Source organism: Bactrocera oleae, chromosome 3 (genome assembly GCF_042242935.1).
Source record: "Bactrocera oleae isolate idBacOlea1 chromosome 3, idBacOlea1, whole genome shotgun sequence".
Classification (NCBI taxonomy): Eukaryota; Metazoa; Arthropoda; class Insecta; order Diptera; family Tephritidae; genus Bactrocera; species Bactrocera oleae.
Genome location: NC_091537.1, coordinates 16,343,126 through 16,362,258, shown reverse-complemented (window position 1 = coordinate 16,362,258; position 19,133 = coordinate 16,343,126). Strand labels below are relative to the sequence as shown.

Genomic DNA, 19,133 nt, shown 5'->3' with positions numbered 1-19,133 from the left:
AGGGAGAGAGGTGTTGGGTGAGTTGGTTTAATAGCGCATGCAAATAGGTGGTTAGAGTCATACGGGAACTCGTTGCATGCAGGACATATATTTGATATGTCGGGGTCGATTCTGAGCGAAGAACGAAATTGCGCAGGGTCACTGTAGATGCGCGAGTTAACTCGAGCTCTTCTTCTGCTATGGGTGGTGGTTTGATTCCAAAGACGCCATTCACTGGGAGAGTTAGTTAAGGCCTTAATAGCTGTAAATGGTATTTAATAGGTAATTGATTTATATGTTGTATCCAGAAAAAGACGCACGAATTACCGTAACAGAAATATGTGTGCTCTTAGAGGACTTCTATTAATTATTATATTCTAATTACTATTGATGAAGATAAGTTTGCGTGTCATTGGCCAAAAAATTCTAAAACCTGTGGTTGGACTTGTTCTTAGAGCAGCGAAGGAGAGTTTTCCAGCAGAAAAAGGGTGCTGAAAGTGGAAAAAGAATTTATGCCAGCATCCCAACGTCATTACGCAGACTGGAGGAGTTTGTGATTTCATTTTCAAAAATATAACATGTATTTTGCGAAGTAGAGTATATTCTTTTGTGGATTTAACTGACGAGCTCATATAATAACATTGACGTGAAAATTAAAAAAAAAAACCCGGACTCGTACTCTTTATGGATTTCTTCCTCTAGTTCAGGGATATTTTCTTGGAAGCTAAACGGGGGTGGTGTCCTCATGGTTTCAAAGAATTTCGGTTGCTATTTATTATTCATTATGCTCCTTATCGAATACTTTTCTGACCTTTCTGTTAATTTTGGTATAAATCGGATTTTTTAAATATATATGTATATGTTGGTATGTAAATGTTTGTTTATTAAGCTGCTTTTACATAAATAATGTTTTACAAAAGCAATAACTTAAAATATATTAATATTTCTTATATATGCATATATTATGCAATTGTTATATGTATATATAAGCGGTGTGTCTTTAGATAAATGCATTATTGTGCTTAACGCTTGTTATTGAGCTTTCTACTATAGTTAATACATATTTTGGTTTCAGTCTTGTTATTGAAATAATCTTCGCTCATATCAAAATATCATTAGTTGTATTTATAGCTATGGGCGGCAAGTAGATGGCTCGGATTTGACTGCGCAATCTTGCGATTTCCACATCTTCACGTTCCATTTCGCGCACCAACTGCGAGAACTGGACAAGCCCCTCTCGATTGCCTGGAAAACCATAAGTTTTTATTACATCCGTTTGCAATTGCATAACCAGTGGAAACACGTGCTGCATCATTAACAACATTTCTTTCCCAGCTGAAGCTTTTGCTTCCGACAGCTTCTTGGAGTTCTCTGGCTGATTTACTGTGCGTATGATTTCAATGAGTATTTGCTTGGCAGTGTCATTACTGAAATTCACTAAGTAAGACATTTTAATAGCACTGGTATCTGACAATGAGTTAAATTTTACTGTTAATTGTTATTTGGAGCAGTGCAGTATAAATTTTTTGTATATTTACAATATTTTTATAAAAGAATTTTTTGTTTACAATCCGTGAATAAAAATTTTCACAGAAATGTCAATATGTGGAAGCTAAATTATCAGTGCTGGCAATAATGAAATTTATAGAATGAAATACAGTGCCCACAAAATGTTTTATCGTAAAGAGAAAAGTTTTTTTTTTTTGTCCGAAACACATGAGATTAGAGTTTTTTCTTAAAAAATTTAGATTGATATTTAAAAAATTGAACATCAAGTCTTTTCCCTTATTTTTTCTTACATGTGCTTTTTAAAAATATACACATATATAAAACAATCAACACGTTTTCGTTCACAATGTTAACAAAAATTGATATTTAAATTTTATATAACACTTTTTCAATTTTTATTAATTTATTACTTCCATATTTATATATTATTTACCTACTTATCTATAACTTGTTTAGAAAAATATTTGTGAATTAATTTTCTAACCTAAAAAATATTTCTCTTGCAACTCTGCTTTGTAGTGTTGTGGAATACGATGGCAACATCGTTGAACTGTCACGAATGAAAAGTCATACAAAAAGGAGAATTCATCGTAATCCGAGTCTGTCACAGCAGTTTTGTTTTATTATTCAAAGGTTGTAAAGGTTTTTCTGGAAAAGCAAAACACGGGAACAACGTGTAATTTTCCCCAAAACGTTTGCTCAATATCAAACAACGGGTGCAAAAAAAGCTGGAAAACAAAAACTATTTGGGAATGCAAATACTGCAAATTTACTTATTGTCGAGGGAATACGACTTTTCCATACTACCTAAAGCAGCAACGACAGCAAGGCCTCCGTTCTTTGTACCGTCCATACGATTACACGAACAACAAACTACGAATCATCACCTTTGATTTGTTACCTTCCTGTATTACACCTCAAAAAAGACAAGGTACACAGTCATGGAGGATGGACTTACAAATGAACAAACTGAAAAGATCCTACAGTTCCAAGACATTACAGGCATTGAGGATATGAATATATGTCGCGATGTCTTGATCAGACATCAGTGGGATCTTGAGGTATATACATAAAATGTTGAATTGGTTTAGATAATTAACAACGTTTGTGTTTATAGGTTGCTTTTCAAGAGCAGATGAACATACGAGAAGGCATTCCATCAACATATGCCGCGTCCAGAGATGTACGCGCACCTGCTGTCCTGGACGATCGTTTTCTACAGCAGATTTTTTCTGCAAATATGCCTGGCGGCAGATCGGCACGCGGTGGAATTGGTCCTATACCGCGTAGCTTTTCCGGTATCATTGGCTATGTCATAAACATGGTATTCCAGTATTGCTACTCGACATTCGCCAGCGTACTAAATGCTTTACTGAGTTTGGGACGAAACGACGAGAGAAGTACGTATTAGCCTGATCCATAATTCTAATTTTTTATTAATATTAATTAATCTTTATATATTTCAGTCGTTACCGATCCTGTGGGCGATGTCATGAGTTTTATACGTTCATACAATGAACGTTATCCATTGCACCCTGTGTTCTATCAGGGCACATACGCGCAAGCGTTAAATGATGCTAAACAGGAGCTACGCTTCCTACTCATCTATCTACACAAGGATCCCACAAACAATCCCGATGTGGATTCACTGTGCCGTACAACATTATCGAATCAATCAGCAATTGATTTTATAAATCGCAATATGCTTTTCTGGGGCTGTGACGTATCCTCACCAGAGGGTTATAGAGTATCTCATACATTGAATATGCACGTATTTCCGACGATGGTGTTAATTGCACAACGCAATCATCGTATGGTTGTTGTTGGTCGCTTTGAGGGTGATTGCACACCAGAAGAGTTGATACGTCGAATGCAAACAGTGATCTCAGCAAACGAGATATGGCTAAGTCAAGCACGTGCTGATCGTTTAGAACGTAATCTCACACAGACGCTGCGTCAACAGCAAGACGAAGCTTATCAGCTAAGTTTACGTGCCGATGAGGAGAAGGAGCGGCTGCGTCAGTTGGAACGTGATGCAGTGCGACAAGCAGAGGAGGCTATTGAACGTGAACGTGCCGAAGAGGCACGCAAAAAAGAGGTCCGTAATTAAAATCAAGTGCCATTTTCATTTATTTACAATGACTAATGGATGTTAATTTAATTATTAGGAAATTGCTCAACTTAAAATTGAGCTAGCCGAACAGGTGCCTAATGAGCCACCAGCTGGTACAGTGGACGCCATTAGTGTCGTATTTAAACTGCCAAACGGCGCACGCCTGGAGCGACGTTTTCTCAATTCCAATTCATTAATTGTAAGTAAAAATTATTTTTCTAATATTTTTTTTATTTAAGCTAATTTGTGTTTATTTTCAATAGGATGTGTATAACTATCTGTTCTGTCATCCCTCTTCACCCGATGAATTCGAGATCACAACGAATTTCCCTAAACGCGTCCTCTATGCCAGTTCTTGTAATAATGGCGCCATCAATGGTAATGGCAATCAAACAACCTTAGCTGAAGCCGGTCTGAAGCATCGTGAAGTACTCTTTGTCAACGACTTGGAGGCGTAATATTCATAGCAATATTTTATACAACAAACAACAGCAACACACCACATAAACAATCAACGGTCAACATTTGATCGGATTTCATAGTTTAATATGTATAACAAAGAAGTTGGTCTTTTTTTTTTTTAATTTGCATTGAATATGCAAAAACTACGTTATTTACATGCGGAGTGTTTCCAAAAGTTTAAAAAAAAAACAGTAAAACGTATACGTAAATTTAAGAAAAGCAGCTAACAACACACAATTTTTGCTTAAAGATATAAATGATTAGGCCATTTCAATGCTCCATGCAAACATACGAGTACATAGCAATAATGAATTGTTATTTAAATTATCTGTTTTATAATTTTCATTAGTTTAAGTAATTATATGGTTTCCTTGCTCTTTAACGTACTTACAAAAAAAAACAAAATTGGACTAATTTTATTTTCCTTCCAAATGCACTCCTGTATTGTTGCTTTACACACACTCTACTCAATTCTGACAGTCGTAACATAAACAAAAGATTTTATCAAAAACGATCATGATAAGATTTGTAGCATTCTTAATATTTCTATTGAAAAGAAAATGAAATAAAAAGTAAATATAGTACGTGTGAAACTTAATTGTTAAGCGATCAAAATATCGTAAATTATTGACTTTGACTAGCTGAACGAAGGAATATTAATAAAGTAAAGGAGAGTGTCCCAAATAGCAAGTTTAGCGAATGAATTTATATAAACTGCCACAACAATCAGTTCTACGTTACCGGATTTTATACGGTCCAAAACTGTTACTTCAAGGATCTAACACTGTTAGGATCAGTAAAAATAATTATTAATTTATATGTAACTCGTAGTCAATTGGAAATTGATTAGCGCCGGGTTTACTGAAGACAATAAATTTCGCTTCGAGCGGAGCGGAGCCAGATGTTCAAAGCGACGAAACCTTATCAGCACACTTACAATATATGTATGTATATTACAAGTATTACGCTGTACAAATTCCTTCGCCACTACTGTGTGCACAATGCGTTTAATGTAACACACTCGTACGCCAACTTTCGTGTGTGTGTGCGTCAGCCAAAGCACGACCATTGGTTGAACGAAAATTCCCAGCAATTCCAAACGAAACAATCGAACAAAGAAATGTTGTGCGCCGCCTACGAAGAGCGCTGGTCGCCTGTTACCATGTGGAACAATAGACGTGCTCGACGGCTCAAATGCGGTTTTTGGCATCGCCGATTGGTCGGTTGATTGCCGTCGTCGACATCGTCAGCAGAACCATCTGCTATAACGGACAACAAACACATCTCACCACTATTTTTCGCTCGACCGCACGTGCTGTGTGCTGTTGAGGGGATGCGACAGCTGCATATATACCTTGCGGCGACGGTAGGTATGCGAGCTGCGAAACAGAATTCGAACGGGCAACGGAAAAGAAATGGCGCACGCCGGCAATTCAGTGAAACAAAACGCTGCTGCATTGGAACGTCGTTGTGGCGGCGAACTCCGCCGTGACGAGCAATCGTTGTTGGCAAGTAAGTGACAACACGCCGGCGGTTGAAAACCAACAAATGGTTGTGGATGGTTCGCTTCGCGGGAGATTGTGAGCGCTTCGAAATCCGCCGTAAGCGCGACGCCGTTCGCTGACAAAAGCGAATGCATCTTGTCTTTTTGGAGACAACTGCGGCGCAATGTGATGAGCGCATACGACGAGGACTGCCGCCGCAACCAAAAAGTCCGAATTCTGTGCGAAATATGACACTATGCACCAGGCGAACAAAATCGCATAGTAAGAGGCGCTAAAAATGTTGAGAGATGCAAACCCGCTTGTATATTTGTTGCCTTGTTGTTGCACTCTAATGTACACTAATGCCATGTGGGCGGTGCTAACAGTTGAGCACACAAGCACACACAGCCATTTTGTGTGTTCTCTCTCCCCTATTTGGTATACACACAGTCGCATGCGAGCAAACAGCCGTCGGCAATAGCATCGGCCTTCGCATTTCTGCGTGCCTGTTATTATGTTCAGCGTTAGCGGACTTGTTTTATCCGCGTGTCGTCGACATCCGCGACACCCACTACATACACACACGCACACCGTATGCATGCAATTCGGAACGTGCTGGTAACAATGCCATTGTCATCGTAGTCGCGCGCACACGCCGACGACACGGCGCGGCACATGGCGGTCGGCAGTGCGACACGTTTGCCATGTGTGCGCGGCGTCGTGCCGCTCGTGTGCGCTCAAAGGCAAAATCAACCTGTTTCTTTCAAACACTATTGCAATACCGGGCGCACAGAAGTGTGGAGCAAGTCTCGTGCGTGCCGCCAGCTATCTTAACCAGTTATGGGTTGATAAGCGGTATTCTCATTGTACAGTGGATTGATAGTGGTAAAATATACTTCTTTGAACTTAACGTATATATTTAAAAACATCTTTAGCAAAAAAACGCAAATATATGAATTTTACTTACCTTTCATTTAATTATGAAATCAAACATTTGCTATAGAAATTCATATTTATTCCAGAATAAAAATACTACATACTAAAATAAAAGTAAAAAAATCGAGTTTTGTATATTCAAATGTATTTTTTATTAATTTTTTTAATAACATATTTTCTATTTAATTCCACAATGCAATCTAGAACTGATTATAAAAAAAAATATATATATTTATACCTGTTTCTTCGTCTAGATTCGATAAAAATCTTGATATTACAGAAGGAGTTTTCGGAACTTGTTTGAAAAGGGAAACGAAGCAATTTCGAATTTTTTACCATTTTTTTCAAATTGGCAGTTTTTTTAAGTTTAATAGCAATTAGTTTTCTTTTAACAAAGCAATGAAAAAATTCGAGAATATAAAAACTGCAATCGAAGTCATTGAATAATTCTAATTATTTAATAATTATTCGAAATCTAAATATTTTTACAGATTCTGTATATAAAACAATGAAAAAATGTAAAGATGTACATACACACCTTTAAAAAGTTTTAAAATTCGAAATTTAAAAGTTGTATCGAGGGAACTACATATTTTTCGATAGTTGTATTTTTTAGAAGATAAATTTTAAATGTAACACAATTTTTTATATATTTTTTATATTTTTGGGGAAATAAATTAGCTTCCTACATGTAGCTCTGAAAAAAACAATCAAATTATTAGTAATTTAACTAGATATATTATAGATACTCAACCAATTAATGGAAAAAAATCTCAAACATTAAACTGAAATCGAAAACAATGTCTCAATAATAAAACAAAATATATTAAATTTACAGGTAGGTAAATTTTTATGTTCTATATTGAAGTGATGTAATTTCAGCAATTATTATATGATAATATGATTTTCAAATATTGTAAAAAGCCCAATAATATTATTATAAATATTTTTTAACTCACCATAATTATTAGTTGTGAGTAATCCTACCTAAATTTTGTATAATTCCAGTTTCCAAAAATTAGATTTTCAATTCCTAATTAAATAATAAAAATTGCAATTGAAAATTTAGTTTTTAATCATATCAAAAATATTGGATAAAAAATTGAGAAAATATTTTTTAACTTAGAAATTTTAGTAACAATAAACAAATATTTTTCAAATTAAAAGATGATAAGAAAAGGGTTAAAAAAAAAAATTTACATATTTTTAAGTGAAATACTGATTCTTAATCGATGAAATATAAATAAGGCAAAACGAACTAACTATATTTATATTTTTTTAATTAAAAGCTTGCGATATAAACAAAATTTCATTATTCAATTATTAAAAAATTTAAATTAAATGTTAGTTCAATTAAGTTTTTAATGCATTATTTGCAACACTTCAGTAACAACAATTAATAAATTATCGTCGAAGTGAAATAACCTTAAGTCTTCCAACTTTAAGTATTTTTAGTATTTAAATATTTTGGGAGGTAGGTTGTTTTGTTCTACTGTAAATTATTGTCTAAATAAGTCAGTGGTTTTGCCGCCAAATCATAGTTTACATAGCATTTATTGCTGTAATATTGTATTATTTTTTTTGTATTTATTACCCAGTGAAAAAAAGTATAGTACTGCCTATGATGTTTTTTATATATACTACGTGCATGAGTTTTAGTATTTTTATTTTTAATAAAACATAATAAAATTTTTGTTATCAATACACTTTTCAAAACTCAGATGTGTTGCGTTGAACACCACAGTGCGTCATAAAAGCCTCAAGGTCTCACAACAGTTTTTGTTTGTTTTCGATATTTTTTTTTTTGGTCGTTTTCCACTACACTACAGCAATGTTCGTGGCATAATATAAAAGCCATCTATTTATTCACCATCCGCAACTTTGTGCCGCCGCGGAGGCATTTCATCAGCAACCTTTTACGTGCTGTGCCCGCTGTTTGCCGGGTTAGTTCGGCGCTGTCATTTCACAATGACCCACCTTTACGACACAAAAACGACGACAGATACGACGACGACACAACGACAGCGCTAATGGCGTGCAATGGTGGTGGTGGTGGCCCAGTCATTTTTCCACATACGCACCAAGCAACCAACAAACAAAGAATCTGAAAGTTCTTTGCGAAAGCGGCGACAAAATCGCCGGCGAAGAACCAAACTGCAAAACATCATCATAATATTTTCCACAACAAAATGTTGCAGAAACTTTCTCGGATTCAATTAACAATTTGCACTATTTCAACTATTTGTAGACACACCACGCGTATTCGTAGGCATTTTCATATCCAACAAAATGGTGGCTTTGCGGAAAATCAAGTTTGCGCTGCGTCATCATCAACGGTGTTGTGAATATGTCTCCTTCTCCACATGCGAAGCAACAAACACAATGTGCGCGTGCGGTCGTCAAGACAACAAAAATACAATAGAACACAAGCATGAAAACTTGCAAGCGCTACAAGCGAGTGAGCGAGCATGTTTAAGAAACATTGACAGCAATTTCGTAAGCAATTTTTCTTTTCTGCCTGTCTGTCAACAACAAAAAACCAAACAACAGCAACATTTCGATTAGGCCAACAGAATGGCGCAAGAAGACACCAGCGACAAAGCGCCAATATGCATAAATAAATAAACTAAAATTGAGTTCACACAAAAGGCAAGAAGGAAAAATACTCGTACTATCCGAATACAAATGTATAAATAAGTATGAGTATTTGAGTAAATATATACATACATGTGTATATATGCATGTACTTTATGCGCGCTTCAACACCATACACAAATTGAAAAATGAGATAAGCGCCGTTTGTCTGCCGGCACCAGCCTCTCCTCCTTTTGTTGGTGGAACTAAAGCCAAGAGGCAATTGTGCGTGTGTGTGCATGTTGGAGAAACAAAAATATGAATAGAGTGTGTGATTGTGTCAGCTCATTTGCTCCAAGTCCATATTGCGCATACTCATACGTAAATGTTGTTGATTTTTTCGAAGCACATTAAGGAAAAAAACATGCACAAAACAAACACTCTAAAAAAAGCAAAAAAGCTTCAAATGTGTGTAATTGTTGGAAAAAATCAGAAGAGGGAGTTTGCCAGAGTTGCCAAATACACTTAATAAAATATGTAAAGTAGCAAATTCCAAAAACTATCTAATCTAAATGTATTATGAATGTTCTATTCAAATCGTGTTGATTATGAATCGCATTTGTATTAAGTTTTAGCGGGACTTGACCATTAGTTTGTCGGGTAGCTATTTGTTTACGTCGCGTAAAGCTGGTTTGACAATTTTCGCTATACAAAATATCGTTTAGTACCCCTTACATATATACAAGTTTCTATAAAAAAATGTATTTGTATAGGTCAGTTTGTATGTTAGCTATGTGGCATAGTGGTCCGATCTGAACAATTAATTAAGAGATTGTGCCATTGTCTTAGACAATAATCCAAGCCAAAATTTTTGAGGATAGCTCGTAAAATAAAAATTTGTTCACTACAAGAACTTGCTTCTGATCATTCAGTTTGTATGGCAGCTATGTGCTATAGTGGTCCGATATCGGCGGTTCCAATAAATTAATAACTTCTTTGGGAGAAAAAGACGAGTACACAATTTTAGATCGATATTTCAAATATTGAGGAACTAGTTCGCGTATATACAGACATACAGACGGACATAGCAGAATCGACTCATCAGTTATATACATACTTATATAATTTACAGGATCTCCGACGTTTCCTTCTGGGTGTTACAAACTTTGTGGCAAACTTAATATACCCTGTTCAGGGTATACATTTCAACAGATATGGCAACCCTAACCAATTAATATCAATATCGTTGTATCAAGGTCGTCTGTATTTCAGTTATGTATGAAAAACTGTGTTGTGCTAATAGCAATCTCGCTTCGGTACAGCGGCCGCTAAAAACAGTGTTGATAAGCGGAAATAATTACTATATTATATTATGACTTAAAAAATTAATTATTTGATTAAATTTTTTTCTTCGATTTTGTCCAAATCATTTAGAAATATGTATAAAAAAAACAAATGTTAACAATTATATTTTTTTCTCAAAAATGAATGAATTGAATAACAGATGAAATTTTAGCTCATACCATAAAATTTAATAAATACTAAATTATTAATATTTCATAGTAAAATTATCACGAAAAGAGTGTTCATTTGTATATTACCATAAAAAATTAAATAAAATTTTAAAAATATCAAAAATATTAATAAAAAAAAAATTATTTTACTAATATTTTTTGTAGCATAAAAATTATTTGTGCTACAAAAACTACACGCCATTTTCGATTATTTATTACTGAAATATATTTTACCATTTCTAACACTGTTTTTGCTAAACAGCGCCGGATACAAAATCAATAGACATACATATGTACATACATTAAGTACGTTAGCAATGTTGTTGTTGGGTGTGACGATGTCGACGACTGGCGAAAAGAGTGAAAACGAGGTTGTTGCTTGCGACAGTGTTCGCCTTGACCGCGAAACGAGCCGAGAAATGACCGCGTTCATTGCCATTTTGCTAACTGAAGGACGTTACCTTGAGTTTCAAGGATTTTTAGTTTGCGAAAATTTGCTGGCCTTGCTTTGAAGGTTAATAAAAATTTGCAAATTCGCAAATATCGCGCTCAAGGGCAAACAAACATGCTTGCGAAACGAGTATCGTTGATGCGAAATCGCGTTCGACAAAACGAAATCGGGTGTGAGGAAGGGGGTATGAGCACAATTGTGTAAAGCTTTAATGAAATGTTTTTTTTTTCTTTTTTTTGCTGAGCGATGTTCATTTCGTCTTTGCGTGTGTGTAGACGAACATAGTTAATTGTACATATGTAAATGAGACTCACAAAATGATTAGATCATTAGAGCAAGTTGAAAATGGATATTTGATGAATTGAATGAGTTGTCGCAACCAGCTATTTAGTGTAGATTGATGTACATACATATGTATGTATGTATATATTTGTTTTTACATATGTACAAACAAATACCTGCGTTCTTTTTTATAGCAGTGCATTCTTAATTTAATAAACTGTTGATTAAAATAATAGCAGAATTTCGACTTGTTTGAAGTTGATGCTAATTTAAGCACAATTAGGTTAAAGCAAATAAAATCTTCTTGGTTAGTATGATATTTGGACTCATCATATAAATTTATAGAATTGAGAAATCGTAATTACCGAATTACAGTATTTTTATATTTTTGAAGTTTTGGACTTCACATAAAGATTTTTCAGAGGGATAGCTGACCAGCTGTCAAAATAAACAGGTTGACCACTTTGCGCCTTATTATCGAGTTTTAGATACCTACACTTGAAAAATAAGGTAAAACATGTGCGTAATAAAATATAATATATTAAGTTTTCTGAGTTTTATCTGTAATATCTCTCGAAAAATATCCTTTACTTCAGGTTTGCCTACTGTGATGTTTACTCAATTGTATAATGGCACCGATATAATTTTCTACGTCCACGTATACAAACGAATCTTAGCATTATGGACCATTAGGTTTTTTGTAGAGGAATATTTTCCAAACCACACCAAAAAATCAGTGGATAATAAATGATTGGGCGGTAACTTTAGTTAGTTTTTTACTTTAAAGATAGTAATACAAAGTCTAGTAAAAAGGAATCCATTAATTTTCCAATGGGTAGGACAATTTTCGAAAATATAGATAAAATAATGAGAATCGTCGCGTCTCACCGTCATGTAAGTACGGTTTCAATTGCCGAGTAGCTCAACATTGCACAAAAATTCATTTGGAACTAAATATACATATATGTAAATAAGGCTGAATATAAAAATAAGCTCGATCTAAGGACACAATCTACACAAATTAACGCAAAATAAATTCATGGACCGAATTTCCATCTGCAAATCGCTGCTGAATCGAAACAAAATCGACCCATTTCTGAATCGGATGATAGGAAGGTTGTGGTATGTGTTTGGTGGACAGGTAATTATCTGCTATGAGCTGGTCCCCTACGGACAAATCTTTACTCAAACCTACTCCTACCTACTTGTATACTGTCAACAATTGGATCGTGCGAAGGAAGTAATCACCCAGAAGCGGCCAGATTTGGCTAATAAGAGGAGAATTGTGGTCCATTAAATCATATTATTCTAACTATATATAAATATTATAAAAATAAAATCTTCAAGTTAATGCAGAAATAATGGATTTCTTTTTCTAGACCTTGTATAACTTATTCTTTAAGCTACATATGTATATGTATATCAAATTGAAACCTATTCGTAAATTATTTCATTGCATGAAACCATAAACAGTGCTAATATTATGTACGCCTTGTTAATCATTCCGGAGAGAGTTAATATTAGCATTGTTGTTTGTGAAAGTAAAGTTTTTAAAGGCTTACGAAACAAATTAACTATTATATGAAATAAGATTTGATATTTCAAAGGTTCTGTAAGCCAGCGCTTATCCTTATGTCAGCGCTCAGTAGATGAGTTATTTATAATTAGTTGTCGTTTACAAATAAAATCAATTTTCTATAGAGTTGCTAGTATTTTGCTCGCAAGTATAAATATGTATAGTATATATGCATATGTATGTATGTACAATATAATGTATAAGCTTATTCAGACTATTTGTCGAAATTTATATATTTCTGATTGCAACAGACAGATTCTAATAGAGCAAAATATTAATGAAAATTCACGAATATGGTCACCCTTAAAGTATTAAAAAAGGAAAATGCAGTTAACCGCATTTGTTCATATAATACATATAAGCAAAAAATATTAATTTCTTTACAAAAACTTGCACGTGTTATTATGTACTTACTTGCTGTAACAATAAGTACCAATGTGTATGTACATAGTCCTATGTAGTTCGGTGGTGGCAAAACAAGCTCCACAACAAGCGAGTGCGCAATGACAGCCCAGCAGTCACAACCAAAATACCAACAACGGTCATCGACCTCTCTGTGTGCACACAAGTTTTTTGGAGATCGCGTTCATTTTCGTTGCTGCTGTTGTTGTTGCTTTTATGAAATTCCACTTTGTTGTTGCCATGTGCTGCGTTGCCCATTGTTTGCTGATGTTTCCTCATCAACTGCTGCCGCTGTCGCCATACATACATATGTAAATGTGGAGCTTGTTTTTATTGTTGTTCGATGACGGAAATTTCGACTGTTGCCGCCAAGGTAGTTGATTGTGGAAACAAATTCGATTTTGCCGCTCTTATCATACACCAACTGTTTTTCGTGAGCGCCTCATAGCACAGGTTGAAGTTTAGCTTTTTTGGAAGCTAAGGTTAAGGTTATTCGTATGCCGTCCGTCCGCGCGTCATAAAAAACTCAACAACCGACCCAGCAACATCAACCCGAACGCGCGACCTTTAACGCGTGCATTGCTCCCGCTAACTTTAACTTTAGCTTTGGCAAGCAGACACGATGTGATGTAACTGACCTATGACAATATGCCGATGTCAGCAAATGGGAGGCAGCAAATACGAAGTGTAGTGTAGGAGAAATGAAAAATGACAAGCAAGTGTGTTGGTAGATTTTTATTGTAGCATGTTTGTATGTAAGTTTGGGCTTTATAAATATTTCGTCGAATGATATAAGCAACAACGTAAAATTTACTTCTGTTACTCTTTATTAACGCAGTAGCCAAGTGTGGCCCCGCCGTCGAGTGGTCAAGCTTATTTATGCGCTTAATATCCACTGTTGCTCCCAGCTCTTGCTTAGCTAGACACAATTAAAGCACTTATAATGTCCCATCTAAAAAGCTTAGTTGCTTTTACATTTCCGCAATTTATGTGGTTTATTTGTTGTCTACAAGGTAACGTGTTCGTGCGGTCAGTCGGGCCCACAATCCAGTTTTCCTAACAGGCGACCAAAACGTCCAACAAGTATTCTCTGTTCAATGGTCACACACAATAAAATCAGGGGAATTTACAGCAAAAACAACGAATTTTAGAACATGAAGGAATAAGTCGAAAGTAGAACAACAACCAAAGTGGCAGTCAGGCAGCCCCAACTGAAGAAACAACAACAATATCAACAAGCAAGCAACATGTATCCCTTCGATTGGGGAGCTGCCAAATACTCGTTTCTTTCATTCGTGTGTATCGTATGTTCGTGTGTATCAAAGATGTTCGCTGTTGCCTTGCCTTGGTCATTTCCAACGATTCTCATCGGATTGCTGCGAGCAGCGATGAAACACATTAATAGCCACTACAGCAACAAGATATTCTACTTGATTGCTCTGGGGCGCCCAGTAGCGGCAGAAACAAGTTATACACACAAAATTTGACCGCATGCCAGGCATAAATAAATGACTCAACAGAAATCTAAGTATGTATGTACAATATAAAGAATAGTGCCGGTCAGTGCGTATAGCAAGTGGCCAGTAAACGCACAAGGCGGAAAGCATTTGTAATAGGGTGTTTAAACCTGATTGTTGGTCAGTCGGCGCGCAGCGATGTAATTGAATTAGTGATATCAATTTTTATGCGGGTAGTCATGTATATTAGTGTTCATTCGCTCTGTATGCTTGTAGTTGCAATCAACAATCTGGTGAAAATTTGGTTTACAAAAAGACAGACATTTCTTGAAATCTATTTAATCAGGGGAATATTCAATGGCTTAGAAAATTGTTTAACTGACTTATATTTGTGAAAATATATATTTTCCAGTAGATTATTTAGAAATGGTTATTTTTTCTTGAAGTTCTTTAGTATATATGTATGTAGGTCGATAACAATAAAGTTGTATGCATAAGAAGCTCTAATCGGCTTAATATGGAAAAATGAGAAAATGTGGGAACAGTCGTTGGGAAATATTTTTCAATGGTGTTTGTAGTGTTTGCTATAGCATTGAAATAAAGATGTGGACTACTACATTAACATACAACACTAATATGTAGATCCTAAATTCGAATCAACTTTTCTACTCTCATCCAAAAAAGTTTTTTTTTCAATTTATTTCGGCAAACTTTAGTAAATAAAAGAGCTTTTCATGAAATGATGGATTTTATGGAAAATTTTTCATGTCATAAAAATGGGATCGTTTGAACTTAAGACACCTATAAGCTGATTAGCTATTTATTAACAAAATTCTAATGAGCAGGCATTAGGATGCCTCAATAGCAAAGAGTTAAAGAAGACGGTTATCGCTCAAAGAAAGTTTAATGCAATCAATTCAACCCAAAAATTGCTTATTTATAGAAAAAGTGGGTTTTATATTTTTTTTTACACAAATTTACACATTTAATATATATATGATTGAAGGTTCTGGATAGAGTAATATTAGTTTTTCTTATAAATAAGTTTTTCTACTCTATAATTCAATTTACACCAAGTACAAACGTACATGTGTATATATACATAGATATCATCTGGTCAAATGTTTGAGGACTTTACTTGATCAGGAACAGAGGTATTTTAGGGGCACAAAGCATCCTCTGCTAATGACGATATATCGAAAAAGTTAAAAAAAGGTAATATTTAAAATCGTCGTCAGCATAAGAAAGATGTTTTGGATATACAACGAGTTAATGCTACACTCGTATGAAAATACATGAATCTTTTTCAAAAACGACGTCGAATAGATGACGCAAAAGAGATGCTTGACAACATAGCTAAAAACCCTAAATTCTTCAAAGGCATTATTATTGGTGACGAGACCTGAATTTATGAATGTGATGTCGAAACTGTCCAACAATTTAGCGAAACCGACACACCAAAAAAAAAACAGCGACTTTTGGTTTGAAGGCCATCCCAGCCGAGGCGTATAATAAGTGTATGGAAAATTGGTTTAAGCTTTGGTATACTTGTATAGGCTTTTTGAATGCTATTTGCCAGGCGATAATAAAGATTTGTATTAAAATACGTCAAACTGTTGTTTGTTCAGTCCGATCCAAATTTGATTCTGTTTACATAAGAACTTAGTGGTGAAAAAACTATAAAAACAAACGAAAAATATTTAAAAGCAGCGCAAAATTAAAATATTTAGTAAAAATACGTAAAACTATATCAATGGAAAGAAAAAATGCAATATCATTAGGTTAAAAAAGTAAACACAACATTTTATTCAAATATCGCAAAAATCGCTTAATTAACCGGTTACTTAAAAGTCAGACTTATGAACCACTCACACCACTTTTTCATTTGATATGCACGCATTCTTTATGAATTGGAGCACTATGATAAAAGAACAAGTCGAGACCAACTTAACATTTTAAATGCAGTTATTGTAGTTTTTTTATACACATGTACATAACATACTCGTACATGAGTACATTTGTGCACGAATATTCAGAACTACATTTATATAGTTATAACATGAAGCCCCTTGAGTGCCGGGCTTCGTTATACGAAAATATTTTCTTCTTCAATTCATTTTTATAGTTTCTTCACAGTTTTTCTCGCTGTTGCGTCGTTTAGTCATACACTTTTTGCTGCATGCCTGTTAAAACGCTTGTGAAAAAGTGTTAAACGCCCACAATACGATTCGCGCTGGTTCATTCTTAACCGCAGCGCGCTTTTGGTTGGTATAATAATTATGGGTTATTTGTTATTATGCCGTACACTCCACCCATTTTGTCACACAAGCACACACAACACTCCTATTAACATGGAATTAGTTGTTGGTCTGTTAAAAAGTGGTGCACATTTCACAATTACTCTGTTTAAAATTACTGCAGCCGCACTGTATAGTGTGCTCACTGGGAAGAGTTTAGGTTATAGGTACTGTGGCAGCAGGTAAACAGTACGGCAGACAAGCAAGCAAATTAATAAAACTGCTGGGGAAATAAATCAAAATACATACATAAAGCGTTATCGCAACAGTCGGTGCGTCAGGCTCATTGTTGTTTTTGCTTTGCGCGAGGAATTCCGTTGCCATAAAATCTAAATTTTACCATGCAGTCGACGATTACTACAATGCCCGCTAAGCTATCAAGTCAAGTGTTATTGGGCATTGGTGTGGTCGCTGCTTGTCGCTGCCAGCTGCTTGCCTAGTCGAATTTTGTGTTATAAGCAAAATGACGGCACAAAACAAAATGTCGAATGGCATAGTTCCGCTTCTGCGGCGGCCGCCAAATTGTATGGCAACATGATTTTTACAGCTGGCCATACCACACATCAGACGCCATTTGCCTAATGCAACAATACCGATTTAGCGCGCATGAAAACGATTTCCGTCAATGGCGGATTTAAATCAAATTAAACTGAATTTTCATAGCTGCGGCTCCTACAACTGCATAAACAATTCAAAATCAATAGATTAACAATGAAATATTGCACTCAATATGCAGAACAACAGTGCTTTGAAGCTATTAAGCTATAAACTGTAAATTATTCAATAAAACAACTAATTCCAATTCGAACAGCTGTTTTTACCGCTTGCCCGGGCAATGAATGTTATTTGGCCCGGGCGAGTCATACCAACACACAAAGCTGTGCACATAATTTTCACAGACATCGCGTTGGCGGGAATCAAATCGAAATATATACACGCGTGTGGTTACTATGTTTACCTACTACATTAAAAAAGTGGTATTCGAGCTTTTTACACAATTTCATTTGACCGAGAATTTATCGTATGCAATTCATTCTGCACGCCTGTGAAGTGAACAAACAAAATGACTACTCGCCGTCGTTGCAATACAACCGGCGACGACAATGGCGTTATGTACACCGCGTGAAACGAATATACCGCATATGTTTCGCACACCAACAACTCGACGGACGGACGAGCGTTGAAATTTGTTTAACGAGTTTTGTTTGCCGAGCAAAATATACACAAACCAATATGCAGGTGATCAGAGTATTTAGGCGCATGCATAATACAAACACGTGTTTACACGAACTTTTACGAAGATGTAGTGTTTAATACGCAGAGGAAAAAAGGGATTGTCATCGGCATACATTGCACAAAAAACAGAACTTTAATGGTGTAAACACAATAATTTTCGATATTCAAAATTAAAAATTTATCAACATATATATTTAAAATATAAATATAAATATATAGAATATATATTACATATAAAAAATACCGAAAAAATAATCAAAAATAAATATTTAAGCTTCTCATAACTTCACATTATAAATTTAAATATTTAGGGTTACAAATATCAAAGTGCTGTACTCATCACAGCAACAGTTGGTTTTTATAGATATGTATGCATGTAAATATGTATATCTTCATTCTCCTTCATATATGTACATATAATATTTTGGTGACTATCAGAGTAACACGTGCGCACATGTTCCCCGCCTCAAAACCTGCTACTCACACACTCTCCTCATTTGTTTGCTACCAAATACACTACTTTCGACGACCCCTAACGCTAGCCGCATAAAACCAAACCCCTTGCAATGTACATATAATTCTTTTCAATGCCCCTGCTTACCGTTCCGCAATGACAATAACAACTCAGCTGTTATGCTGCGCTCGTGTAGCACTGCCCCACATGTCATCTCATTCACTCTAAACTTTTGCCAACGCCTTTTCCGCCTCGGCAACACTCTCACTCTTACAAATGGCGTGAAAAGCCAGACAAAGTGTCGTTATGTGTTGCCAGATGTAAGAAATGCAGAGGATGCTACATTTTTTAAATCTCCAAAAATACCCAAGAATTAGAATCATCTAATAAAATTTTTTGCAAATATG

General features: G+C 35.2%; 2 protein-coding genes across 2 annotated transcripts; one reads left to right on the top strand and one right to left on the bottom strand.

Moving 5' to 3' along the window:
• Window positions 1–837: 837 nt before the first annotated feature.
• LOC106627513 (protein C10) lies at window positions 838–1,564 on the bottom strand. The gene has a single exon (XM_014247658.3). It carries the CDS (start codon window positions 1,427–1,429, stop codon window positions 1,079–1,081), a length of 351 nt encoding a protein of 116 aa, XP_014103133.1. The 5' UTR covers window positions 1,430–1,564; the 3' UTR covers window positions 838–1,078.
• A 497-nt stretch (window positions 1,565–2,061) lies between these two features.
• Window positions 2,062–4,661, top strand: Faf2 (Fas-associated factor 2). The gene is made up of 5 exons (XM_014233647.3): window positions 2,062–2,549; window positions 2,606–2,888; window positions 2,955–3,586; window positions 3,657–3,800; window positions 3,865–4,661. Exons 1-5 carry the CDS (start codon window positions 2,430–2,432, stop codon window positions 4,057–4,059), a joined length of 1,374 nt encoding a protein of 457 aa, XP_014089122.1. The 5' UTR covers window positions 2,062–2,429; the 3' UTR covers window positions 4,060–4,661.
• Window positions 4,662–19,133: the final 14,472 nt, after the last annotated feature.

Excerpts from the sequence above, each read along its gene's own strand:
- LOC106627513 (XM_014247658.3), bottom strand. The coding sequence starts at position 1,429 with ATGTCTTACTTAGTGAATTTCAGTAATGACACTGCCAAGCAAATACTC.
- Faf2 (XM_014233647.3), top strand. The coding sequence starts at position 2,430 with ATGGAGGATGGACTTACAAATGAACAAACTGAAAAGATCCTACAGTTC. Across the intron at positions 2,550-2,605 it reads GACATCAGTGGGATCTTGAG|GTTGCTTTTCAAGAGCAGAT; the intron begins GTATATACATAA and ends TTGTGTTTATAG. Across the intron at positions 2,889-2,954 it reads GGGACGAAACGACGAGAGAA|TCGTTACCGATCCTGTGGGC; the intron begins GTACGTATTAGC and ends TATATATTTCAG.